General features: G+C 44.4%; 1 protein-coding gene across 4 annotated transcripts in view; it reads left to right on the plus strand.

Moving 5' to 3' along the window:
• unc5db (unc-5 netrin receptor Db) overlaps window positions 1-27,426 on the plus strand; it is a 171,429-nt gene that overhangs the window by 117,534 nt on the left and 26,469 nt on the right. For 3 of the 4 annotated variants that reach the window (XM_030417921.1, XM_030417923.1, XM_030417924.1), the window contains exons 8-12: window positions 239-271; window positions 2,137-2,322; window positions 6,722-7,084; window positions 13,219-13,303; window positions 24,705-24,876. In XM_030417921.1, the coding sequence (XP_030273781.1) occupies window positions 239-271; window positions 2,137-2,322; window positions 6,722-7,084; window positions 13,219-13,303; window positions 24,705-24,876 (839 nt within the window). The remainder of the gene's footprint in view (window positions 1-238; window positions 272-2,136; window positions 2,323-6,721; window positions 7,085-13,218; window positions 13,304-24,704; window positions 24,877-27,426) is intronic. The other variant, XM_030417922.1, reaches the window with a different exon arrangement.

The raw sequence follows: 27,426 nt of genomic DNA on the forward strand, positions 1-27,426 counted from the left end.
GCCCGCTCAGAGTTATTTCCCGGCCTTTGAGCAGTTCGCACCTCACCACCTTTGTCTGCGTTGGAATGAGGAACGGTAACGATGCCCGCCCGGCCATTATCAGATACTGTACAGTCAGCAGGAAGCGCTTCTCTGCTGCTCGGGACCAGACCACACTTGTTAGTCACTTCACAGAGGCTCGGACTTTAATCACCACTTTCTCTCCCCTTTGTCTCATTCTATCTCTCTGTCTTTGCAGATCGAAAGCTGCTACATGACGTTAAACCTCAAAGTGAGTCTTCCTCTGTGGATTTCTTTCATCTTCAACCCTTCTCCCCTCCCCCATCCGCCACTAATATGTACTGCCCTGAATTCGCGGGGCCAGAGATGATAAATTACGAGTTTTTAAGTTGGCAGGAGAGGGAGTGAAAGTCGTTTGCATTCGCTCAGTACGCACTCTGCGAGCGGCGACATCATGAATTACCGCCCTTTTAGTTCACTTTGATCTGAGCAACTCCTGTTTTAACCCAGCAAGTGCTCATTACACATTCATGTCATTATTCAGTGCCCGACTTTTTATGACAACCGTGACATCACAGCTGTGCTTCTACTTTGAGCCAGGAGATATATTGGTTGTGACAAGTGAACATGTGCTATGTTGTGGAGGATTAATGGGTTGTAATCATTGCAAATGAGCTAATTTGACCAATTTACGGCGCTGTCCTCGCATTCCTGTGGCGGCTTTCAATCACTTGCCGGAGCTAGGCTGACTAAGTGATTGTCAGGTGCTAGCTTGAGTGCTTTCATTAGCCTGCCACATTAGTGTTAAAGTCCTGCCTACCGTCGTCTTCACAGGCTTTAAGGAAAGGTTGAGTGACTGAGCGGCGGAGTCCATGAAGCCGGTGTCTGGCAAGTGATCGCCCTGGTAGGAATACTCTAAATTAATTTGCCTCTTATTGGTCCTCGCACGGACTGGTGACCACCAGCTACACCACATGGGCTCCCGACTCTCCGCGCCGTGAGTTATCCATCATAGCTATTGGATATAGACCGGTGGGTCTAAAGGCAGTTAGGCTAATCACCCTCCATGTTAGCAGCTTGAGTGTGATACGTAACAGTTTAGAGTAACGGCTGGACATGTTCATTTATTCCTATCTGCGGTGCATAATGTAGCATGGAGAGATAAGACAGATGGTCTGCTCCATCTTACCACTTTCCATCCTTCTTGTTTCATTTCCACGCCGCAGCCAGTGCAACACATTGTGACTCCTTTCCTGTGTTTGACCTTGATCGTCCACATAAAATAACCGTATTGTCTCCACAGTTTTCATTTTTCCATCTCCCCCACATGGTTTGAGTCTTAATTAAAGTAACAAAGACAACGTTCTTTTATGTGCAACACTAAAAAAACCCTCTCCCTTTTTTTTTTTGGGGGTAATGCTGCTTTCATCACAGTAGGAAAGAAAAGACTCAGGTGCTGCAGGAATCTCAGAAGGACACTCTGAAAGCCCCCCTGCAGTCAGTGTTTCTTCCTGGGGGTTCGGTTAATAGTCAGACGCGGTTATTAACAATCGCAAGCAGAGTGCAAGATCAACATCACAGGAATGAATTAGCGATAGCATCAATTTTAGCACGGACAAGCAGCATGAATATCAGCGGTAGCTGTCTCTCAAATTGAAGTTTATTCACCTGTACAGAACATTTTATGCCACTAGACGACTTCTTACTTTCTTACGAGCTGTTATAAGCTTTTATAACCCCGGCTGGACGAAGATGTACGACTCCCAGATTCCACTGTAGTCAAAGTTATTATTCTATATTAGCAAAGGCATATATTTAGTGACTTTGAACACAAAAGTCAAAAGATATTTAGCCTTAGCCTTAATTTGCCTCATTGAAAGGGAGGAGAAAGCCTATATTTTTGATCTCTTGTGCTCCCATTCAGTATAATGTGCCCCTTCCCCCTTTAATTTTCACAATAAAAGTCTTTCAGCCTTCAGTTTATAGGTAGACTTTTAACATGAAAAGAAAACCCCTCAGGATGTGTTGAGTTTTGCGTGTAACTGTACTGAATTTGTACTTTCATTGTTTCTTCACCTCGACTTTTATCAGCCGCTGACCTTAGCGTTCCTCTCCCGTGTGTCTTGTGTGCTTCAGGCATGGACGGCTCCAACGACGTCGCTCTGTACTCTGGCCTGGGGGCCGGCATCATCGCCGTAGCGATCCTCGTGGTCGCCGTCATGCTGTACAGGAAGAACCACAGCGAGTACGGCGTGGACGTCATCGACTCCTCTGCGCTCGCCGGGGGTTTCCAGTCGTTCAATTTCAAGACAACCAGACAAGGTGAGAGAGACAGAGAGTGAGAGAGAGAGAGAGAGTCCCATCAGCTCCACGATGACACACACCAACAACCACAAGGCCAAAAGGCGATGTCATCAAAGACCTCAGCGGCAGGGCCACCCCCTCTGATTGATGGCATTTGTTTGCATGGAGCAGCGTGGCGTGCAGGCTCCCCATCTGCTCAGGATTTATACCTCCATGATCCTGTCCTTCTATTTTGACAGACCTGCTCCTCTGTTATTTTGACGCAAGAGACAATCAATCTCTGATAGAGACCGCCGTGGCCCCGCCCCCTCCCAGCGGACCACACATTTGACTGTCAGGCAGCCAATCTCCTCCATCAGATTACACTGGCCTAAACCACTGATGGATAAATGTGGGGGTTATGGAACAGTGAACATCAATTCAGTTTTTGTTGTGCACAGCAATAACTTCTGTTGGTTATGTGACTGCGGCTGTCCCGGCCAGCTTTCGCTACAGGCATTCATATTACTGTCACTGACACTTCTGGGTTAGCGCAAGTGATAGCCATCGTGGCGAAGGGTGATCCATCGTGGCCGCCGCGGTGACAGCACCCGTGAGAAGATCTGCCGGAGCCCACGCTGCGCCTCGGCTCCCCCAAGGCCCCGCGAGTCGGTCAAACCCCGCCCCCTCGTCGGGCTGTGTGTGAGGAAAACGGCGGGCTGGAAGGCGGGTTGAGCTGGGTCGACATTCAGCAGGTCATCAATCCTATTTAAATAGGCCAGCTCTCCTTGCAGCCTGCCTGCTGTGCCCTCCACCGGCCACAATCACTCCTCTCTGTTCTCATCTCTTTCAGCCCGTCCGAGGCGCCACATGAAATGTTGAACACTTCCCCGGCGCCAGTTTGTACTGGAGGTTGCCCGGGCGTTTTATAGTAGCCTACTTCTGCTGCGACCGCATTGTTAACATTTTACCGTCCTTTTCATAAACATTGGACGAAATTAAACGCTTCCTCCAGGGGGGCAAACACTTCTTATAGCGTGCGTTTAATTGCAAATCAGTAGCATTTTCATGCCTAATAATCGCGAGAAAAAAAACCCCTTAAATTCTTGAAGAAGTTCTTGAATGATTTTCGGATGGCTCTCTGCTGCCGGAGCGGCTGTAAGGCAGAGTGCTGAATGAGTCTTTGGACCTGAACCTGTCTCTCCGCATTACCTCTCCTTCTGAGTGATTTTTAATCAGAGGCCCAATTCCAAACCTATCCCTCAAGGTATTCAACCTGAGGTACATTTCATTAACTTCTCTCATCTCACCACTGCCATTCCATTTTCGCCGCGCCATTCTTAAAGATGCACACTCAAGCGATAATCAGATCATTCTCCACTCGACCGGAGGGGAGAAAATTTAGCAGTGATCGAATGTCAGCGGCAGAGAGGCATCGTCCGCCGGTGCTGCAGCTCTGACCGAGAGCTGGAGTCGCCCAGAGCTTCACTGTCACGAAGAGGCCGTTTAAGAAATGAAAAATGCATCTCTCCATTTCTCATGCAACGCCGTCTGATGAGCAATTATCAGAGATGTTATTCTGTATCATCACAATCAAAGACGCCTCGTGACGGAGTCGATAACAGAGATGTCGCAGGTTATATCTCTGCAACTGTATGAATACTAAAAATTAAAGCATTCTTCCTTTTCTGGCTGAAATGAGTCTTCGATCAGCAGAAAATAATCTGCAGATTCCCACAACATATGGGAAAGATGGTTGCCCCATTTCCATTATTCTGCTTATGCCAAGATCATTCTTTTTTTTTTCATGCATTTTACACAAGCGAATTCTTCTGCAGGGTTTGACTAATAACTGGAAACAGTCTTTACAATCCCACAAAGGTTCCTTTGAAATGGAAACGTTTTTAACTTCTCCAGAAAATGAACAAAAGAACCTTGGATAAGTCCGCTCAACTCGTAGAACCCTTCAGCGACTCGCTAGAATGCTAACGTTATGCTAGCAAGATTCAAAAGTCAGTAACTTTGCGAAATCGATGCGAGATGATACCAGTAGGTTCAGTTTCTGCTTCCTGCAGCTTGTGTGTTTCAGGCGCCGTGCTGTGGAGTTCAGAGGACGATACACTGAAGGAAAACTAAGATATTCAGACCTTTTTTTTTTTAAAAATTAGATCAAATTAAGGTGTTGGCAGCCAGCTGATGCCAACGCCACTCATTTAGATACAGACAGTTTGAGTGGAGCTGCTTGAGTGGATCCATATGTGTCCGTATATCAGGAATTAATTGACACCCTGCAGCCAATCAGAACCGAGTAATCATCCAGACCGTGGCGAAAAATTATGGTAAACCGAGTTGCTTCAGTTTTGGACGCCTGAAGATGAAACCTCACTCTTTACTAACATTTACACAGTTTTACGGTTCATTTTATTCAGTTGAGTCACAGCCGAGTTTTTATTTTGCAGAACTCACTCACACACACATATGAAGTCATACATCATGCAGCGTGTGATGTAATGTGTTCCTCTTTTTATTATTTAGCAGCTAAGTGGGTTTCTGAGCCTCACTGAAATCCTCGTGGAGTTTTTGTTTTCCTCTTCGTGTAGCTATTATGACAGAACTTCTCTTATATATTTTATTCGTCGCTGTGCCGGGCGACCACGCGAGGTGACTGCTCAGAAGTCATCTATCAGTGAGTTTATCAGAGCATTTAGACTGTTGCGTCATTTTCAAATAATGTTAAAAATAAACTGAAACCTGCTGTTTATGCAGAAGTCGATGTATGAATGGATGCAGGTGATCAATGAAGAATCTGTGACAGTAAATCAACCGTTCGTACGAGACAAAGTGAAGACGTGACTGTTCGTGTTTTAAATCAACGGCAAAATTGAAATGTGGTTTTATTCACAGCATCAGTTATGAGACATTCCAACCATTTTTATGTTTAATCATCTTATAAAATAAGTTTTTAGTGCCGTAAAGCTGGAGGACACGAAACATTAAACCATATTTTACACAACTGAAGCAGACAAGGATATAAAATAGTATTTTTTTTACAATACTTCCTCTGAACTTTCTACTTTAACTGGAACCACGCAGTTGAAATGTGTCACAGTATCCGATCCACTGATCTGGACTTTAAGCAAAAAGCCCTGAAACTGTGTTTATATTGTTTATCATGTTGTGTTCAAACGTGGGAATTTAGAATTTCAGCTCTTTGCTTGGAGACGTTTCAGTAGATTTATTTATTGTCTGATCTCTTTAGCCCTGTTCTCTGTAAACTTCTCTAGATGTCTATTTTAAGTTTTTTTTTATTTTGAATAGGAGAAGCCGTGCAGTGACATGTGTTGTCGTGCTCCGTATCCGTTGGAAAGACAAACAAAACGTCAGGAGAAGTTGAGTGTTGAAGAAAGAGTCAGAACCGACGCGCCCCGTAACGCCCATCACAAATCACGGCCCCGGTAATTAACGATTTCCCTAAAAATAAAACAACATTAGCCTCCCGCCTTGCAGCAGGCAACAGCTGGGCAGCAAGGACTCGGTGACTTCGCCGTTATCTTGGCACGGTTCGTCCGGGGGCACCACATGTCTGCGTCTGCCAGATCGATGCGGCGCTCTCCTCGCTCCGCTTGGCAGCGCCGTCACATCTAATGGCCACAGATGAAGACACCCCCCTCCAAAAGGCTGTTGGGTCCATACTGGGAGCTGCAGGACTCCCCTCATTTACAGAGCAGTCACCCGCACCCCCGCCTGGCCCTCCGTCCTGTCCTTCAGGAGGACGACTCAGCGTCCAGAGGAGCTGACTCCAGCAGATGGATTATGGAGATCAAGCTGTGTGTGTGCTCGGTAATTAAATCTAACGCTCTGACCGTGGCGCCGAGCCCTGGACCTTCTGCCCAGGTTGTGCTCCCTTACCTCAGATGCACTGGTCGCCTGCCCGGACATGTTGTTTTAATTGGTGCTGGAGCTCCTCTGGTCAGTCGCAGGAAAATGTCAGGAGAAGGAGTCCAGAGATGTGTCGGTCAAACCTGGAAAGAAACTGGACTCGTGCTACCTGAGGATATCCAGGACTTTGTGTTAATTCTCCAGATTAAAGATGATTTAAATCTTGCATGTCTGCTCTGAGTGAAATACAGTTTTATATATATCTTGTGTTTTGTGCTGCAGACAGGAATCCACTGATATATTTAATCTGCAGGCTGACTGGCACATATTCTCTCCGCTATTATCTTTGTTCCTGTCATGACAGAAATGAAGACATCCTTAGCAAGCTTCTAAGCTTTTCAGCCTTTTCAGATTTTAACTCAAGAAATGACCAAAAAAAAAAAGCACAATCTTGACCTTATTTTGTTGAATGTGGGGCACCAGTGAATTCTTTGATTCGTTAATGAAACGCTGATGTGAGCTGACTGTGTGGCTGTGCTGTCTCTTCATCTGTCTGCAGGCAACCCGCTGCTCCTCAACTCGTCCATGCAGCCCGACCTCACAGTGGGCCGGACGTACAGCACTCCGCTCTGCTTCCAGGACGGCGCCGACAAAGAGCTCTTCGACCCCCTGCCAGACATTAAGGTCAAAGTTCAGAGCTCCTTCATGGTCTCGCTGGGTGTGGCCGAGCGGGCCGAGTTCCACGCCAAAGCCCCCGCCGAGACCTTCCCGCGGGACCTGAGCCGAGACTACAGCAGCACCGCGGACAGACGCAAGAAGGGCCTGCTGACGCTTAACGGGCCCTTCAGCGCCAGCAAAGAGCTGCTGAGGACCACCGGCGTATTCGGGCACCCCGGGGGACGTCTGGTGGTGCCAAACACCGGTGAGATTCACAGGAAGTAGATGCAAGCTGAAGCTTTGTTAGCAGAACAAAACACCGCCTCGGTCTTTTCTCCGCGCTCGCACACTGTGAGCTCGGCTCCATAATGAGAGGCTGCAGTAACTTCTCATTACGGTCGCCGCCGCACAGCCAGCGCTGTTTAGCAAAGAAAAGTGCACTCTTCCCAGAACCTCTCGCCACACAACAACAAACATCCAACATCTCCCACAAGCTTCTCTCCACTCGTGTTTGTAGAGGGTTTTTTCTTTTGTCGGCACACGCAGCAAAAAACTTTGGTGCAGTGAACATTTCTCAGCCCGAGGAGGTGCAACGCTCAACCTCCAGACTGATCCGAGTCGGGGGCTTCTAAAAAAAAAAAGGGTATGAATAATAGAACAGGACAGAACCTCAACGTCGTATTTTAGCAAAGTGGAAAATCTTGGTTTGGACACAAATCCGTAAAAACAACACGGGGACATTTAAAGAATAATAAAACATGTAGGCAGAAGATAATCAGAGAGTGAAACAGGGAGTAGAATAAAGAAATCAAAGAGTAAACCATGAAAGTGAAATATTGTACTATATTTTTTTTGGTTGCCAGAAGCACTCGATGGCATCTCCCTGAGTCCAGAGTCTCAGACTGAGGGGATAAAGATGAGAGCCGTCTGTCACTCAGCCTGGTCTGAGGCTTCCTGGGTATTTTTTGCCGTCTCTACCAGCTTCTTTCAGCAAGCTTGTTTTTCCTGCGCCTGTATTCCAGCGGTCGAATTTGTAAAACCGGCCACTCGATGCAAGTTTTTCTAAGATTCAGTGACTCACTTTGAAGCCACTGAGTCTCCGGGGAGACGATAGAGCCCTTCTGCGCTTTTCTGGAAAATGTTGTTAGTGCTTTCAAAGGATGTTTCCGAGCTTCCCGAGATGATCCTCAGATGAAAGACGATCATAAAATCCATTGTGTGAAGCGTCTGAAACCGGAGATATGTTTCCCCCAAATCATCAATCGCAGAAAATCTCAAGTTTTATTTTTTGGGCATCTTGAGTCTTTCCCTTCTTTACGACCTCTGATGTCGTCTGTTAAATGTTGTTTAACGTAAAATGAATGAAACTGAACACACAAATCCATCGAAGGATTTACACCAGCCAATTTTTTTTTACCTTAAAGCAGCTTGATGATCCGGTTCTGTCTGGTTCTGGGATCGGCTCGAGTTTATTTAAGTTGCTGCCTGAGAGAACACAATAAAACGCTTTTGCAATGTCCTCTCTGACTCTGAGAGACTCTGAAGAAGCAATTGTTTGGTAAAGACTAGTTGTGCTTTCTTGCCAAGAGATTGCAGCCTGTTCTCGCTCCCAGTGCATCAAATACAGCGGCCCGGTCAGCGGCCCAACACTTTCAAGTCTGCCGCTGTTATTTTAATCCGACGTGTGATCTTTTCCTAATCCTAACCAATAATTGTGTTTGATTAACCCTCGTCGAGAAGTTTATTTTGCCTAAACCTGACTAAACTACGACCAGCAAACTAAAAACATAAATCAGATCATGCACACTCGTAATGTTTGCAGCGCGGCACACATATTCCAGCCGTAAATACATGCCAAATTTATGAAACACACATAAAGATAAGTAAAAAGAAAAGGAAATCAAAAAGCCTCCCACGTCCATCCGACACATCCGACCTCCCACGCCTCCCCCGAATTCTGTCATGTTCACTAAGAAGTCGTTATCTCTCTATATGATCATCACTTTATATATATTTGCTGTTGCTAAGACCCATCAGCGCTGTTGCCACGGCAGGTAGCTCTTTGTTATTCCTCCTCGTCCCCGCCGGCTCTCTCAGACAAACGGGGGTCACGCTGTCACCGATGGAGGGACTTGAGGAGTTTGCGAGGCCCCGTCGCAGTCGTCGCCGGGTCGTCGGGCTGCGCGTCGCGTCGCACTCACATCCCCCTCTGTGGTCCTCGACGGCCCCCCCGGCTGCCGTGGAGAGCTGAAATCAACCTCCTGCGGTCGTCTTTCAGTCTGAGGGGCTGTTGTAAAGGAGTCGGCGCTGTCAAGTGCTGCACTCACGCAGCCCGTCCACACGGACCGCCATTCATTAGACTGAATAATCGGCCGTACGCAGCACTTCACCGCAGATTACTGAAGCTTTCTTCCTCGTCACCTTAGTGATACGGAGCGGAAATAGAAACACAGGTTAGATCTGAGCGGTTCACTTAACCTTTGAATGCCGTCTTTTTAAAGAGTGGATTCACGCCACATGTAAAGAGTTGTAGTTTTGATTTCATAGTCCCAATATGTGTTGTTGTTCGCGGGATTTAAAAGTGGCGTTTAAGATGTTCAGCAGCAAAATCAGTTTCCAGAAACGATGTCGTGTCAGATAATCAGTGCACACTTTTAAAGGGCTATTCCGGTGTAAGTTTAATCCATGTTCTAACACACCGTGACACTGAGTAGGACCCCCCCCTTGAGAGATAAAGTTTGCAGAGCGCTAGCTCACGTAGCTTTAGCAGCCTCAGAAACGACCGCACGACAACAATACACTGCAGTAAATGGATCCAAATATAAACCGCCACCAAAAAGCCACAAATAATGCTCAGAACAGCACCAAACTTCAGCAACAGTACAAATAGGGTCTCAGCACATAGTCCGGGGCATCTAACCTCCGCTAGCTTAGCTGGATTTCTATTGTGCTGCTGCAGAAGAGTGGTAAATTTAGTCAGCTTTTCAGTAGTGTTTTCTACCCAAAGAAATCAGCACAGTCACCAGGAGATTCAGAAAACACACGGTCATGGACAAAAACACAAGCAGAGGAGTAAAAGATCTGCGTCACTCTGACCATTATGTCAGATTGAGGATGCTCAGCAACATCAGAATAAGAGCAGTCTCTACAGGTGATGATATAACTCTTCATGCATCTGCCAGGTTTGAGATTTGGGGGCTTCCACAAAATGGCTTCTCTCAGAAAAGTGGAGAGAAAGTGTTGAAAATACATATTTAGGTGTTTCATTTTAGTCCAGTACAGTGTTTAGTTTAGTTTAGGTGCAAATATCAGAAGACGTCACCACTTCACTGTGTTGTGTCTAAAAATGCATGGAATTTTTACAATACGTATCTTTAAAGGCTGTTTTCTTAAAATGAGCTTTTTTTTTCTCTCTCTGAGCCACAAATCTCCACTTCAGCTGCTCTGACATTCAGCTTTATTCCTCTCTGTAGTCTGAAGGTTTTTGGTATGTTATTCATAGACTGATTTAAATAACATTTTCTTCCTAAAAACAGGGCGAAGACTGATTTGTTTTTGTTCGGTGTGATACAAAGAGATATCCAAATCGCAACCCTGGACTCTTGAAACGAGTAAATCAGTTACTTTGGAAGTTTAGTTGTTTAGTGTGAAGCTACATGCTCAGCTAATCTAATCAGTGATGCTCACAAATGATCGAAATAACTGTTGTTTATCATAAAACGTTGACATGTCTTCTTGTGTTGTCTGCATGTGCGACATGTTACTGTGTACGTGTCGTTAATGAAGGCGTTTCATGGGGCAGTTGTTCCCGACCGGAGGGATGGAAACTTCCAACGGGTTGCAAAATAAATCTGAGGGGTTCAAATTCAAAAATACTTTATTGGGGGGGGAATTTAAGGCGCGAGGAGTCGTTGTAGACGGACGCAAAACAATTCAGCATGTTAAAACAAGTCAGTACTTGGAAAAGATGAATACAAATCGAGATAGAATAAAATAGAGACAATAAACACATTCTACAATATTTTGTTTTTTATTTTTTAAAGAATGTCTTGTAATAACTTGAGAAATGCTGGATAATTTAAAGGTTTATGGTCTTTATATGTCATACAAATAAAACTTCTGTGAGGGGAGACGCACTCAAAGATAATACTTAGCATGTAAATACTTTTTCAGGTACAATACAGTAAAAAGAAACGTACGACAAGGGCTTACAAGTAAAATTGCTTTGTTTTTTATTTGAGACTGGGGGAATAAGAGTCAGAATATAAGCAGTCAGAACTGAGGAATTCTTTCAAACCTGGATCCTGTGTTTACACGCTTTGGTGTGTAAATGATTCATATTAACTAAATGTTTGGGAATCTGTCCAGTAGAGCGACTGATCCATACAGGATGTGAAATATTCAAGAGAAAAACCTTTTTCTTCAGCTGCTCATTCTTCATGCTTTCAGACTATATTATTATCCGTGTTTGTTTCCGTTTTATTTGGGTGAACTGACCCTTTTTAGAAACAAGAAACGTCGGCGGGGAATCTTTAAATCTGTCACTCCCGTCAGCCGCCGCTAACATGCGACGCCGCATGTTTATTTAATGAAAACAAACCAGTTAAAATGCACATTTTTAGAGCAACAACAAAAATATTCCCTCTCAGCAGAGCTGCCAGAACCGAGAGTTATCTGTCATCTCCCTCTCTGCTCCTCTGAACCTTTTATTTGCGCAGCAGGGCTTTTTATATTCTCTCCTCTGTTCAGTGCGAATGCTTCTCCGTTCACACAGGAGCAGATGAATAGTGTCGGGCAGCGGTGCTCTCCAACCAAGATGCGACACAATCCGAAGTGTTTCTGGTCGGGAGATCACAAGCGGCAGAACAACTGTTCTGTTCTCGATAGAGTCACACAAACCCGCGTTTCACAGCTTAATACAGATCAGACATCAAATCATTCATCTGTCTGCTGGTTCCTCTTCAAGCTGATCAGTCCGCGAGAAAGTACCGAGATTACAGTGTCGCTCCAACATTATCTGACTAAACACAACAATTTTTTAGTCGTTTAAGACAACAGCGTCATGTTTTAAAGCATTTTGTAAATTTCTGTTTCCTTTTTTTGCTAAATTCATCTGGACTGTTGATGTTGGAGACCCAGTGTCCCTTTATAGATGGCGTTTTTTAAAATAGTTTGGTCTCGTTCATATTTGGTTTTTATGGAGCTGCAGACATGACATGGACATGATCAATGTTATTGTGACCACAATTTAGCTGTAACGTGCGCATGAAATACTAATTCATGGCCACAAAATACTAATTTTTAGCCACAAAGTCGGTATAATGTGCGCACGAAATACTGATCAATAATATTAATATCATTCCTGGACAGCAAATCGAGTGCACCTTCTCGAGAAACTGCAATAAGCCTATGAGATGTAGGACTCCGTATGTTTTAGACATTTATGATGAAATGTCCCTTAAAGGAGCATTCTGTAGTTTTGAGGAAGAATTTTTAATCTGAAGAGAGAGATCGTCATTTTTTTTCCACTTCAACAAATAATCGAACTCTCTTTGTTCTCACGACTGAATGAACTGAATAAACAAACTGACCTTAAAGAACAACACTTTGTTTACACGTGGCGGACCCTGCCACCTTATCTAGCTTCAAACAAACCCTAACCCTAACCCTAACCCTCTGAGTTTTTAATTTCTTCTTCCAAAACCACGTAGCGCCGCTGTGAGTTCAAAGTCTAAACCTGATGAAAGCGGAGACAAATCCCTAACGAGAGAATCAATCACACCCAATTGTATCGTAAGGTCTGTCTGAGCACTGCAGGAAACCAATCAAAATCCAGCAGACCATAGCGCTCTTGTTTGTGTCCAGCTGTCTTTAAACCCGACACCTACATGTGATCAGAACCAGCCTGTACTGCAGAACTGTTAGAAGAGTCGTTTAGAACAGAAGTCCGTACGTCCCTGAACTCTGCGTCAGTACGAATACATGCAAGATTTTTTTTTTTTTGTACTATTTCTTCCAAACTCTAACCCCATCATCCACACTCAGGATTAAATAAGTCATTAAAACGAATGAAGTCTTTGAAAGAATAACCTTTACGCAGATAAGACGTGGAGACAATAACAGCTGATAAACAGAGAAAAGGGAAAAAAAATAGTAGAATGTTAATTAAGAGTAATGAAGCAGATGTTGTTGTGCTCCGTTTTAAAGAGAGATTAGAAATGATGGAACAATGAGTTGTGTAGTAAAAATAAACACATTTGGACTCTTAACTTTTAACTTCCACGTGTTGCATTCAAGCTCCACTAACCTCTGGATGTACATCACGCCCTTGTCTCCACCTCCGCTGTCAGGCGTGTTGGAGTTGTTGATGTTGACTCATTTGTGTGTGTTTTTTTCCAGGGGTCGGCCTGCTGGTGCCTCACGGAGCCGTGGCTGAAAATATGTCCTGGGAGATGTACATGGTGATCAATCAGGGAGAGACAAGGTGAGGCCAGAGTTTACCCAAATACCATTTCGGGCATCTATCCGTCTGCCAGTCTCCCTCTATCTTATCATCCATCTCTCCCGACGCTCCCTCCTCCGTCCTCGCCGTCCCGTTTCTCGCTAATTACTCACCATCCCTGCGCTACTTCCGTTACAGCTGCGAGTATTTAGTTAGTAGGACCTTCAAGTCTCAAGATGTTGTTGTCTTTCCTGAAGCGGTAAAGTTACTAGTCTAATTCGCTCCATCACTGGCGTCTTAATTACAACAGAAATAGACCGAAGCGTGCCGATGTCAACGAAGAACATTCTCTTATTATTTATCGTCTGTGCCGAGTTCGTCTTAATGAGCCTGTGTTATTTCTCACCATGCCTTCTTCTTTCTTTCTTTATTTCCAAGTACGATAAAAGTATTCGTTCGTGCTTTAAAGTTTAATTGGAGGATTTATTGTCACCGTCTTTAAAGACTGTAACATCTGAACACGCCGAACTCTCACACGCCTGATCTATAAAAGGTAACGACCATCTCAAACCCAGAAGTTTGAATTCGCAAATGTTTACAACTAACACTTAATGAAAACAAAGGAGCTGAATGGAAAGCAAAGATAGTGAGAGGGCTTATTAAAAGTCGTAGTACTGGTGGTGGTGGTGGTGATATGTTTGTGTATTTGTGGGCAGCAGTGGCGTGCACAGACTTTTTGAAGGGCAGGGGCGAAAAGAAGGGCACTTTAGCGTGCATTTTGGCTCCCAAGAGGGCACTTTAGCACATGTTTTGGCTCCCAAGAGGGCAGTTTATCATGTTTTAACCAGCCAAGGGGGCAGTTTAGTGTGTTTTGCCAACCAAGAGGGCACTTTGACACGCTTTTTTGGCTCCCAAGAGGGCACTTTAGCGCATGTTTTGGCTCCCAAGAGGGCAGTTTATCATGTTTTAACCAGCCAAGGGGGCAGTTAAGTGTGTTTTGCCAACCAAGAGAGCACTTTGGCACCCTTTTTTGGCTACCAAGAGGGCACTTTAGCGCATGTTTTGGCTCCCAAGAGGGCAGTTTATCATGTTTTAACCAGCCAAGGGGGCAGTTTAGTGTGTTTTGCCAACCAAGAGGGCACTTTGTAATGCTTTTTTGGCTCCTAAGACGGCACGTTAGCACACGTTTTGGTTCCCAGGAGGGCACTTTAGCGCATGTTTTTTATTTGTGTATTTGTGGGCAGTAACCCCCCGCAGGGTGTTGGTTTATGACCCTCTATGCGGACATCAACACATCTCTGTTGTGTTTGCTGGCGGGCTGTGTGACAGATGGGCCCAGCGAGCACTGCAGCCCGTCTCCTGGTCCCTATACGAGTCCTCTAGATGTCACGATATAGGTGTTCGCTTCCAGAAGCCCCTCGCAGGTGGTAGTCTGGGCTTTGATGTCCCAGCAGCTGTGGAGAAACTCAGGTCCGCGCTGCGTGACCCCCCGGAGGGCCTCTGCAGCACAGTCCTTCATTTAGCCGACGGACTCGTAGGAAGCAAAGTCAACCCTTCAATCCTCCAATCTCTCTTTTCTTTTTTTTTTTTGTCCCCGCTACTCTGCAGAGAGTCAATATGTAGTTATGTACTCCACTCGATGTCAACAATGTGGCGCTCTGGGAGAGAGTCACGACGAGGCAAGCTTGTTTAAACGATGATGAATGCGGTGATGAATGGAGCGTGGTGCGCTGATGGACATGCACGACGGAAGAGAAGGCGCAGACGTCTCCCGAGGCCTTTCATCCTGGCAGCGCGAGCATTATGTATTCCGATCACAGCTAGGTAATGACCCTTGGATGGACTGAGCTTCTCTCCAGGGGGGTTTTGCACACTCTTCCCCGCAGAGAGCCACAAGGGCTTCCAGTTTCCTCTGAAATGTCACTGTTTATTCACACAGCTCTGCTTGAACAAAGAGAAGAGTGCTCGCAATCTGCTAACATTAGCGGTTAAAGATGTCTTTGTACGTGGATCGCTTTGACACGGCAGTGAAACCCTTTGTTTGGTCGAGCCGTGTGCTTACATTTACCCAAATGTTCCCAACAGTGATCGAACCCAGAGAAATCCACGACTGCTAAAGGTAGAGGTGGGTTTCATCAGCATGTGAAAGAGGAAAGTGAACAAAACATCGGAGTCCCAATCTGGTTAGTTGTCGGGATTGGGCAGTCACATTAGCATCAAGCTAATATTATCTCATCCGTGAGCATCTGTGCCCGAGTCACATCAGATAGATTTTCATCAGCTACTGCCTTTTTCTTGACTGCCTGTTTATTTGCATTACTCCAGCGACTGTTACCTCCCAAAACAGCCAGATTACTTTACTGTAGCCATTATCAACTGCAAGCTAGCCGGCAAGCGACGCCACCGACCAACTTGAACTCTCTCTCCTGTCTGTAGCCATGGGAAACTGTGTTAGACTCCCTCTCGAGAGATCAAGTTAGCAGAACACTAATTTACGGAGTTTTATCAACCTCAGAAACGACCGCACGACAACAATACACTGCAGTAAATGGATCCAAATATAAACTGCCACCAAAAAGCCACAAATAATGCTCAGAACAGCACCAAACTTCAGCAACAGTACAAATAGGGTCTCAGCAACATAGTCCTGGGGCATCTAACCTCCGCTAGCTTAGCTGGATTTCTACTGAAAAGCTGACTAAATTTACCACTCTTCTGCAGCAGCTTCCTGTTGACGGGAAGTCCCGACGAGTCGATTACCGAGTGCAGTAGAGTTCCGCGGCTCATGGATGAAAATGTATGATTATGACTCCATGGAAAAGCAATCAAAGTTCATATGTGTCTTACCTGCCAGTTTATAACAGTTATTATCGAGAGCGGACAGGGAAAAGAACGGAATTGAGCATTTCTAACCGCACTCGGTAATCGTCGCGTCGGGACTTCCCCGACCTGGAAGCTGATGGAGGAGAGTTGAAATCTGTTTTTAGCTTCCCAATAGAAATCCAGCTAAGCTAGCGGAGGTTAGATGCCCCGGACTATGTGCTGAGACCCTGTTTGTACTGTTGCTGAAGTTTGGTGCTGTTCTGAGCATTATTTGTGGCTTTTTGGTGGCAGTTTATATTTGGATCCATTTACTGCAGTGTATTGTTGTCGTGCGGTCGTTTCTGAGGTTGATAAAACTCCGTAAATTAGCGGTCTGTGAACTTGATCTCTCGAGAGGGAGTCCAACACAGTTTCATGGTGTGTTAGACCATGGATTAAACTTACACCGGAATATCCCTTTAAGCTCCAGTCAGCAGCCAACGTGACAGAACAGAAACACCCGACAGGTGGAGGTCACCTCCGCAGATCACTGCTGCAGTCAGGTCGATAAACAGGAGTAAACATAAATCCGCTTTATAATCTTAAAAGTGAAACACGTATTCTCTGAGCTCGTAAACGGATGTGCACCTGTTTCCAGTTCTGACCCGTCTGCACACAAGCTCTTCAGCTCTGTTTTGATAGAGAGACGCCTGATGGCAGAAATGACACACTGTTCATTTAAATGACTGATGTGTTTCTTTTACTAACCTCAAAGAATGCAGGGCAGCTCCACTTCACTCCCAGCAGGGTAACATGATGCTCCACAGGATATAGAAGCCCATAAATCACCAACTTACGCAGCAGATCCTCTCCGGGCAGTAATGTTTAAACGTATAGTGCAAATGTAATCCATGAAGTCTTTATCAACTTTTACAAGCAGTCTGCAGCCGCCTTCCTCTCCTGTTGTAGATCCCCACCTGCCTGCAGACAGCAGCTTCTTCTCCCACTGGTTTATCCAGCTTTGAAACTCTTAAAAGACGTTTCAGGCTGCAGCCTGGCAGTATTTGGTTTGTACCACAGCGGTGCTTTTCAAGTGCTTACTTTTTTCCGTGAGCAGAGAGATGTTTACTGTTGCCATCCATATTTCTCTCCCCCTGCTCGACATCTCGCCAGCTTGTCAATCACCGTCTGCGTCCTGGCCGGCCAGAGGACACGCAGAGAATCGCATCCTTTCTTTCCCTCCGCGGCGTCCGGCCCTAATCCCTGTCCAACCTACTTTTCCACACCCCGATAGAGTCCCATTAAAGCTTCTTTTTAAAAAGATGTGTTCTTGGCGCTTTTCAAAGGCTCATCTAAATCTTTTTGAAGGTGTGGTTTTGCTTAGGTCAGACATATTCCCTTTTTCGCCTCTGAGGGTTTACGAGCGCTTTGTGTTGTGAGATAAATCCCTCAAGCTATTGAGGCAGAAGCGGCTTTGTCCTGGTAGGAAAAGAGCTTTTAATGATGAAACTAGTTTCCATATGTGTGCTTTATGAAAGAGGCCCGGCTAAACATTTGGGACACAGTACTGTATGTTATTTATTGTTGTCTAGACAGCCCGCGGCGAAGTTTTATTTCATAAACTAAGAATATTCTCAGGGCTGAGGAAGTGCACTGCAGAGTCTGACGGCTGAAATGATAAACTAATAAACATGGTTGTCAGTAGAAGCGCACCAGTGTGTAGGTGCCTCCAGCATGACATGCAGGGAAATAACAGTTTAAAGATAGCTAACATTAACTAGGATGAAGACAGCAAAACATCCTTTCATTTTTGGAATAGCTAAAAAGATATAAATCGCTGAAAATAACGTAACCATGTTCGTTATGAACACACAAGTACTAGGTAATCAGCAGCCTGTAGGCAAATTCTTTGTTGGCCTCGGAGAAAGTTGCCAGACCCCCTTTAAAAAAACACTCACTTTGGTGATTTGTTGAGTTAAATCGAACTGTTTAAAGTTTGTGAACTCTGTCTCTGACAAATACTTAATTGTCTGTGCCTTCTTGTATATTCGGCAAGTGTTATACAATAAAATGTCTGTTTTATCCAAGTTATGTATGCGTTTATTTGCATTTAAAGTGGGGAAATGAGATACGATTACAAGTGGTCACTTTAGACTTATGCAGAGTTGCATTTGTCCACTTTTAATTGGATCACTCAGGACGCGTGCTGACTGAAGCGTAACAGTCGGCTAAGTCGTTCAGTAGCAATCGCTGAGTGATCTCTGAGTTTTCATTTGACGGAAATATTAGGAGAGAAGGAAATAAAAGTCACGGATGAATTCTGGTCGGTTCCATTCAGCAGATTTCTCATTCGCTGTTACGCTGCCGTATGTTAAATCTCCCCTCGCTGAGAAACACAACGACACAGAAACAGAAAGCACACATCACTACAGATGTTCCTCCAGGATAATTAGATCTTGATATTTTCCCTGTAATGATCACATCCTGGACATTCGAACATTAACTTTGTGGTTTTAAATGCCAAAAGTTTACATTTCAGATCGGTGCTGATGTTAGAGAACAGTTCATAGAGCATCCATAACCGAAAAGACTTAATGTGCTTTTGTACGAGGGAAACTTTTGGGCCAGCTGGTGTTAAAGGAAAGAACCATTATGATTCATCCACCATCGATATCAACAGCAGATTTCGTGAAAACCTGGATGGTTGTCGAGATATCTCGCGTTGAATAAAGTGTAAACAGACGGGCTGGCTGCCCGGTATCGACTGACACTCCGCTCCCCGAGGCCTCCACCGCAAAACCAAACATACCTTCAAAACAAAAGCTGCATTAATGACACGTTTGAAGGTTTTCTTTACTTCCAGGCCGATAAAGAAGACTTGATAACATCATCGACTTTCAGAATGGTCATCATCATCACGCACACACACACACACACACAGACACACACACAAGCATCTCTGTCTTCAGTTTTGGAGATTAAACTCTCGGCTGTTGACGTTCAGGATTTCTTTGATGAACTAATTTCCAACACGACAATGAGCCTAATAATAAGTTGCGATGACAAGCTGAACATTGTATCGAACAACACAAATTGCAGGTTACTGTTTCTGCAAAACACACATTTATATATTGTAACTTTACATTCTTTTATGTTGAAACTTTCAGGTTCAGTTTTCTTTGTTGTGACGACGCTGTGTTTACGTTCTGATGAGGTTTAGGCGCAAAAACCAGTTGGTCCGGCTGAGGAGAGGATCATGTTTTGGGCTTATACGACCTGTTTTTTGTCTGGAAATTGTCCCACGGTCTCTTTTAAAATATCCAGCGACGACTATTTAGTGAAACTGTGAATAAAATCCACATATTGAGCAAACTGTCGTGGTGAAGTGGGTTGAGTATGGGACGCTCCCTGAGGAGACCAGAGAGTGTGTCCAGCTCGGAACACATTATTATACTGTTAGCTTGTTATTCTTATTTTCTGTGTCGTTACAGTTTTCTGCTTTTTAGGTTCTGGCAACAATAAATTCTTGGTTAGGTTTAGAAATTGATTGTTTGTTTTGTGAGAGAAATTCTCCTTGTTGACGTTTGAGAGCTGCTTGTTCTCTGAAGAAATAACACTTGGTGCGATGAATCAGATCTCGTCAGTACGTTCAGTTTGGAGAAAAGAGCCGCAGTGTTTCTCTCAAGACTTCGACTGTCTTCAGTTATGTTCAGCAGGACAACGAATGCAGACAGGTGTTAAACATGTCCTCCCCAGAGCTCTGACCAATCCGGCTTTCTCGACTCCTCACATTGATTTCTGAATTTAAAAAACAATCCCACAGTTTGTTGGATAAGTTCTCCAACGTGCGTATTTTTCCCATAAATTCTCCATACTGTCATTATGATCACTATTAAAGGGATATTCCGGTGTAAATTTAATCCATGGTCTAACACACTGTGAAACTGTGTTAGACTCCCTCTCGAGAGATCAAGTTAGCAGACCGCTAATTTACGGAGTTTTATCAACCTCAGAAACGACCGCACGACAACAATACACTGCAGTAAATGGATCCAAATATAAACCGCCACCAAAAAGCCACAAATAATGCTCAGAACAGCACCAAACTTCAGCAACAGTACAAATAGGGTCTCAGCACATAGTCCGGGGCATCTAACCTCCGCTAGCTTAGCTGGATTTCTACTGAAAAGCTGACTAAATTTACCACTCTTCTGCAGCAGCTTCCTGTTGACGGGAAGTCCCGACGAGTCGATTACCGAGTGCAGTAGAGTTCCGCGGCTCATGGATGAAAATGTATGATTATGACTCCATGGAAAAGCAATCAAAGTTCATATGTGTCTTACCTGCCAGTTTATAACAGTTATTATCGAGAGCGGACAGGGAAATGAACGGAATTGAGCATTTCTAACTGCACTCGGTAATCGTCGCGTCGGGACTTCCCCGACCCGGAAGCTGATGGAGGAGAGTTGAAATATGTTTTTAGCTTCCCAATAGAAATCCAGCTAAGCTAGCGGAGGTTAGATGCCCCGGACTATGTGCTGAGACCCTATTTGTACTGTTGCTGAAGTTTGGTGCTGTTCTGAGCATTATTTGTGGCTTTTTGGTGGCGGTTTATATTTGGATCCATTTACTGCAGTGTATTGTTGTTGTGCGGTCGTTTCTGAGGTTGATAAAACTCCGTAAATTAGCGGTCTGCTAACTTGATCTCTGGAGAGGGAGTCTAACACAGTTTCACTGTGATTTAGACCATGGATTAAACTTACACCGGAATATCCCTTTAACAGTGGTGCTAAATATTTTATCCCATTTTGATGTTCAACATCAGCGAGAAGTCGCCTTAACAGTAACTTTTCTTCCATTTTCTTTTGCGTTCCTCTTGATATGAGTCATGAATGAGAAAATACTCAATATATCGCCAACCAGACACACTGCTTCAAGCATCCATTCAACTTGTTCAGTGATTTCCAGACATTATTTTTAGTTATCTGAGTAGCGCTCTCGGTGATAAGTGACCAAATAACACTCTGAGTGGTCAAGTCAAGTGATTAGCCTTGTTGCTGACACTCGTTCGTTCCCCGGTGAAGTGGTGCTGTTGCACAACAAGGCCCGGGGCTGGAGATGAAGTGGCATCAAAGTTAGTTGAGAAGTCATTATGATGCTATTGTAAATCAAGGCACAGTGCCTCGTGCTGTTTTTCCTCAACAGATCGGTGATTAGTTGAAGTTATTGGTAATGTTTTACAGAGCTGTTCTTTTAATCAAGTAACTTTTGTCAGCTCTTGATTACTGGAGTTGTTTTGATGAATGCTCCGCAGTCGAAAGGAGACGCTGGCAGAAGATGGATGAACGATCAAAGCGGGAGAGCCGAAATGTCTTTGCCGGATGGTGAAGCGGTGCAGAGGCTCCGTCTCTAGATGCCTGTTTGATTTATGCGTCCACGCGCCGCGGAAAGATGCCTGCACCGCCTTAAAAATGGACAGAATCACAGTGGGACGAACAGGTGGGAGACTACAAGCAAATAAAGGTGCAGCTAATGGAGCGTGCTAATGTGTGCATTTATTAAGTGTGCCGTATCCTCTGCCGGCCCAGGCTGCCACTTTGCACGACTCCACATGTCCCCGAGGAGTGAGTCATCGCTCGCTCTAAATAATGCACCTCATCTGAGGGCTGGAGAAGCCGCCGTATAGAGCCCTTCACCCTGATGACAAGTGGAATTTAGAAAAAAACTTGGACGCGTCTTTAAGGTTGCCGGACTCTCGGGGGGCCCCGACGAGTTGCAGCCCACTTAAGGAGCAGGTAATCTGCTCCTCACCTGCACTTTACATTAAATGTGTGATCAGGCTCAGGGCTGTTGGCTGAGGAATCGAGGGCGCTCTCTCCGGACCCGTCGTGAGCAGGCCGGCTGTTGACATAACAGAAAAAACTGATAGTGAGCTAAGAGATGTAGCGGAGAGGGCGAGGTGGGCTGTGCAAGGTTGTTGAAAATGAGTATATCAACCCCCTCCTCCCCCTCCGCCTCCCCTGGGTCAGATGCTGAGGCAGGTATCTGGAGGTCGGGAGCGGATGTCAGCAACCTGAAGGAGCATTAACAATGAAGCAGCCTTCAATATTCAAACGCAGCAGTGAGAGCAGAGCAGTCAACTGATTCTAACCATCTCTGAACTCTGAAGAATAATGAAGTACATGTGATGTTGATGTACGAGCTGTGAGCTTTTATTACAGAGGTATTGATTCTAGGACAAAGCAGTGCAAAGTAGATCAATAAATCAATCCATGCAGATGTTCCCAGGAGCAGATCGTCTCTACAAACATCTGGAAACTGTTCTTCATGCATTCATAACCAGTCGATTAGATTATCACAATTCCTTTTTTCTCTCTTTCCATCTTTTCTGGTTGTTTCTGGGTCCAGATTAAATCTCAGAGCTGATAAGCAGATAATAGTTTTACTGTCTTGCAGCTTTTTTTATTCACTTTTATTGGTTTTATTGGTTTTATAAACTGCTTTGTAACTGAATTCGAAAGCTGCTATATAATATTATTATTCCTATTATTATATTATAACTCTTGAAACTAAAGACACACATCTGATTTCAGCTAATTTGCATGTTTTTTAAAGGAGCAATATGTAGAATTTTAGTTGAGAACGTTCAAATATGACCTACAGTTTCACAGAATGTGTATAAATAGCAGTTTTGACGTTATGATTACGATGCACTGTGTTGCTACTGAAACTAGCATGCTAACCAGCTGGCCCCATATTTGTTTTGAGTTGGACAAGTGGCCAATTCTTACGTATCGTATCTTTAAATCTTAAAGCTTCTGGCACAGATAATAATCTTACAGTTTTGCAGTAAGTTGTTGGTTGTGAACAGAGATGTGGAGACTGTCGTCAGCCTCCAGGCCTGAGTTGTGACCCGGGCTGCTCCTGTCTTCTACGACACCATTAGGCATCCCTCCTCATTCTCAGCCCGTTAGTTTGAGTCTCTGTGCAGCGTACCGTCCGTTAAAAGCTGCTGCTCCCATGACAACTATAAACCGCTTCTCATTCAGGGGAGAAAATCTTAACAAATCAGCCTCCTCTGATCTCTGCCGTGCGATGACTGATGTGAGCCCGGAGAGCTCCGACGCGGTGATGATCTCGGCTGTCGTGATCTCGCCTGCCCTCTTTTTTTTTTTTCTCTCTCTCGCTCTCTGAAAACCAACCGCTGCCGCCACCATCTGCCGGCACGACCTGTTTGTTTTAAAGCCGCTTTTAATGAGCACGCTCCAGCTCGCCGACAAATCGCAGTGACTTCTTCACCTGCGCGGGAACAAATTCCAGCAGCGCGGTTTTGTAGAGATAACTCAAACTGGAGGAGCGAGAGTCCACGAGTGTCGTTCATGCAGCAGCAGCAGCAGCAGCACATATAATGGCTCTGAGATAATAAATGGAAACGTACTGAAAGGCATGTGAAGTGTGGATGCTCACAGCAGGACATATGTTGCCATGAACAACACCAGGCACAATGTGGCTGATCTGTTTTCTCAGGCAGAGGTTTGTCTTGATCGCAGATTATCTCAGTGGGATTTAAAAAAGTAAAAAGACGCTGTTGTGTTTTTAAAGCAAATCTCTTGCCAAAATGCAACCTAGGGTCATTCTGTGAATGTACCCGAGTCAAACCTTCGTTAAAAGCATAATTCTTTCTATCTATAATCTGTTTTTAAAACAGTAAGAAGTCTCGACACAACATAAAACTTTGCTCGTAGCATCACCAGGGTCTCTACACATGAACACGAGCATTGAGAACATTGTTTGTGTACACAGAGTTTACTAAAAAGAAGGTTTTTGAACAACTCACTTTAGCAGTAGCTTGTTCCGCTCGCCGCCGTCCTGCCAGTGGAGAAGTGTCGATCTCAGAATGTGACGTAACCTGGAGGACAGTTAAGGTAGAACTACTGTCTTCCAGCAACAACTATCCACGCAAGATCTCACGTGACTTTTCCAGCTTTTTTAATTTAGTATTGTTTCTTATATGAGGCTCCTTTTTTCAACTTCAAGGTCAATATTGTTTTTCGCTAACGACATAACAACGAATTATCCTGCATTTATATGGAACTAAGCTTTAGGAGCGTTCCACCTTAACTGTCCTCCAGGTTACGTCACATTCTGAGATCGACACTTCTCCACTGGCAGGACGGCGGCGAGCGGAACAAGCTACTGCTAACGTGAGTTGTTTAAAAAGCTTCTTTTTAGTAAACTCTGTGTACACAAACAATGTTCTCAATGCTCGTGTTCATGTGTAGAGACCCTGGTGATACTACCAGCAAAGTTTCATGTTGTGTCGAGACTTCTTACTGTTTTAAAAATAGAGATTTTGATGCTATTGCTAAAGTGCCCGTAGCACTCCCATTGACAATGAGTTTGACACGAAAATGAAAATACGGTAAATCTTAAAAGTGCCTCTTTCGTCGTAATTATGCTTTTACACGAAGGTTTGACTTATATACATTCACAAAAAAAGCCTAGGTTGCATTTTGGCGAGAGTTTCACTTTAAGGGGGTATTTGTGACCACAGCTTCTTTTTGTGTATCTTCTACAGTGTGTCTCACTCTCTGTTCCTCTGTGTGTGTGTGTGTGTGTGTGTGTGTCACTGTGTGTTAAGCGTCCAAACACTGGAAGGCTGTGAAATCCTCCTGGGCCCAGAGGTGACGTACGGTCCTCCGGGTCTGGACCTCTTCTGCCCAGTGGCCATGACCATCGCTCACTGCGCCGAGGTGGACGCCGAGAACTGGAACATCCAGCTCAAGAGGAAAACCCAGGACAGCAAATGGGAGGTGAGAGCTGCGGGCCCACACCTGTCAAGTCCAGTGCAGCCCGACAGGATCTTAGCTCGGTTCTGACGTGGCACTTGGCCGTCCCCCGGTTGTCTTTTTTTCCCTCCGTGGCTTTATTTGTTTTTTAGTGGCTAAATGTCAACCGGAATGAAAGCAGTAAACTCAGTAAACTGTAGTGCCTGCGGTTTGTGTTTGCAGTCCAGCCTGCTGCTGCTCAGGAGTGAAATAAAAGTGATATTGAAGATGCAGATGCATTTATTCTGTTACAAAGTGAACAACAGAAGAGATAAAGCACACTTATCAACCCTCCCGATTCTCTCAGAGGTCTCCAGTTTGTCACTGCCCTCGCACACTTTCCCCCCCGGAGTCACAATTCTCCTGCATTTCTGCTGATTTATGATGAATGTTTGCACCTTTTTTTTTTCCACATTTCCTGCTTCTGGCGCTGTGCAGCATGTGGTCCAGTGCTGCACTTCCTCCTCCTCAGTGAGCGTGAGAGGGACAGAGAAAGAAATACAGCAAATTTCAGAGAATTCATGTTGTTTTTCAGGGAAAGTTTGAAAGAAAAGCGGGCGTCCATGTTCTAAAGTCTGCTGATTTTCCTGCTAATCACAGGTTGTACCGACGTCATCCGGCGGCTGTTAAGCACAGCGGTGTGCACAGACTCTGAATGGCAAGGAACAAAATGTAATGAATGAATGAAAACTGGTGAATATTAGTATGAATATGAATATTTATAGCAGAGATTGACACAAGCTGAAGCCAGAGGGGTGAATTATTCTGCATATTCTACAGAATTAAAAGTCAAATTAAAAGCGTTTCTGATAAACTTGCTGCTGCAGAAGTCACCAGAATTCAGGACACGGACGTTTAAAGAAGGTTTACAAAAACATCTGTGTTTGTAGACTCTTTTCCTTCTGGTTTTTTATAGATGACATAAAAGGATTTCGATAAATAAATTAATAGTTCACACAGACGGAGTGTTTTTACGATGTTGGGAGAGCAGGTGTCAAAACTTGATGTTATTGAAAGAATGGCGAGAACGATGGAGTCCTGCTGAACACACGACCTCCTGCACAGGTTCTCATTAAACAGCCTGACCTAAATAAGAATAAATCCTAAAAACATGGTAATATTTTATTGTTTTTATGGCTCGTGACAGTATTATCTGATTTATTGAGTTATAAGTAAGGGATAATTCCCTTCGAGGTGTGCATAAACAGGAATTAATGGACGACGCGGAGGCCTAAGAACCGTCCGACACGCAGCGGAGGACGGTTGCCTCCGCGAAGTCCATTAACTTCTGTTTATGGACACCTCGAAGGGCATTATCCCGCTTATACCATGGTCACTTGCCAAAGAAAAGAAATTAAGACCATTAATTTACATTTTCATGCGTTTTACAATCAAAATTTAAAGTTTTTCACAAGCCATAACTTCATTTCCCTGGTAACGCCTGAGGGTTTGACTAAAACCTGGAACAATCATTACTCTCCCGTAAGATTCTTATGCAACGGAGACGTTGTTCACTCCTCCAGTAAATAGGACGGACCATAGATACGACTTGGCAACGGGAGATATTCTAGTCCGCTCAGGATGAGCCAGAAAGCTAACGCTATGCTAGCAAGATTCAAAGTCAATAACATTGCGTACGGTTGACAAACAGTTAATATAATTTGACAGTATGCTAGCTAACACGATTAGCTAACTACCAGTCATGTTCATGTCCCCAAATCAATATCAAGATTTTCACGAACAAATAACCAGCCGTGTGTAACGTTACTGTGGCCGCAGCCTGAAGTAGAGAGCTGAACAGCGAACGGGATGTGAGATTATTCACGTATCAGTAAGTTCAGAGGGGAAGTGAACTTTCTGCAGCTTGTGTGTTACAGTCGCCACCCTGTGGTGTTCAGAGGATAAGACACTGAAGGACTGACGGACTGAACTCAGTGCTGGAAATACAATATTCAGATTTGATACGCCAGCAATTTGACTGGAACTACTAAGCAGGTGTCCATATATCAGGGGTTAATGGACACCCTGCAGCCAATCAGAATCGAGTATTCCCCCAGACCATGGTATAAGAATAGATAATCAATAATCCCCTCTGTGAGAACCTTTGACTCTAATATGTCGACAAGATGAAACAAGATTTTATAACTTGTGTCTTTATCCAACTTTCACATGTGGGAATCAAAATTTCCCTGCATGCTTATTTTACATGATGTGTCACACGTGAACTGCTGAGTCATGATAATTATAATAAGTCACCTGTGTTTTTGTTTTCAGACTTCTGTTCACGTTTAATTAGATAAGACCTCATTTGCATTTTTGAGCCCTCAATTTCAGAAAACGTGCAATATAAGAAAATACAAAAAATGAGTGTCTAAAAATGGATTTAGTCACCTGGGGAAGTTTCTCGGTGATAAACATTCACACTAATCACCTGAAGTGCCTCCTGTAAGGGAAAATCAAACGCAGCGCTGGTTAGTTTTTCCTGGTTTTTTGGCACCAGAGATGTTTGACAGCAGAACATCGTCCAGCTGTCTG

Source organism: Sparus aurata, chromosome 5 (genome assembly GCF_900880675.1).
Source record: "Sparus aurata chromosome 5, fSpaAur1.1, whole genome shotgun sequence".
Lineage (NCBI taxonomy): Eukaryota > Metazoa > Chordata > Actinopteri > Spariformes > Sparidae > Sparus > Sparus aurata.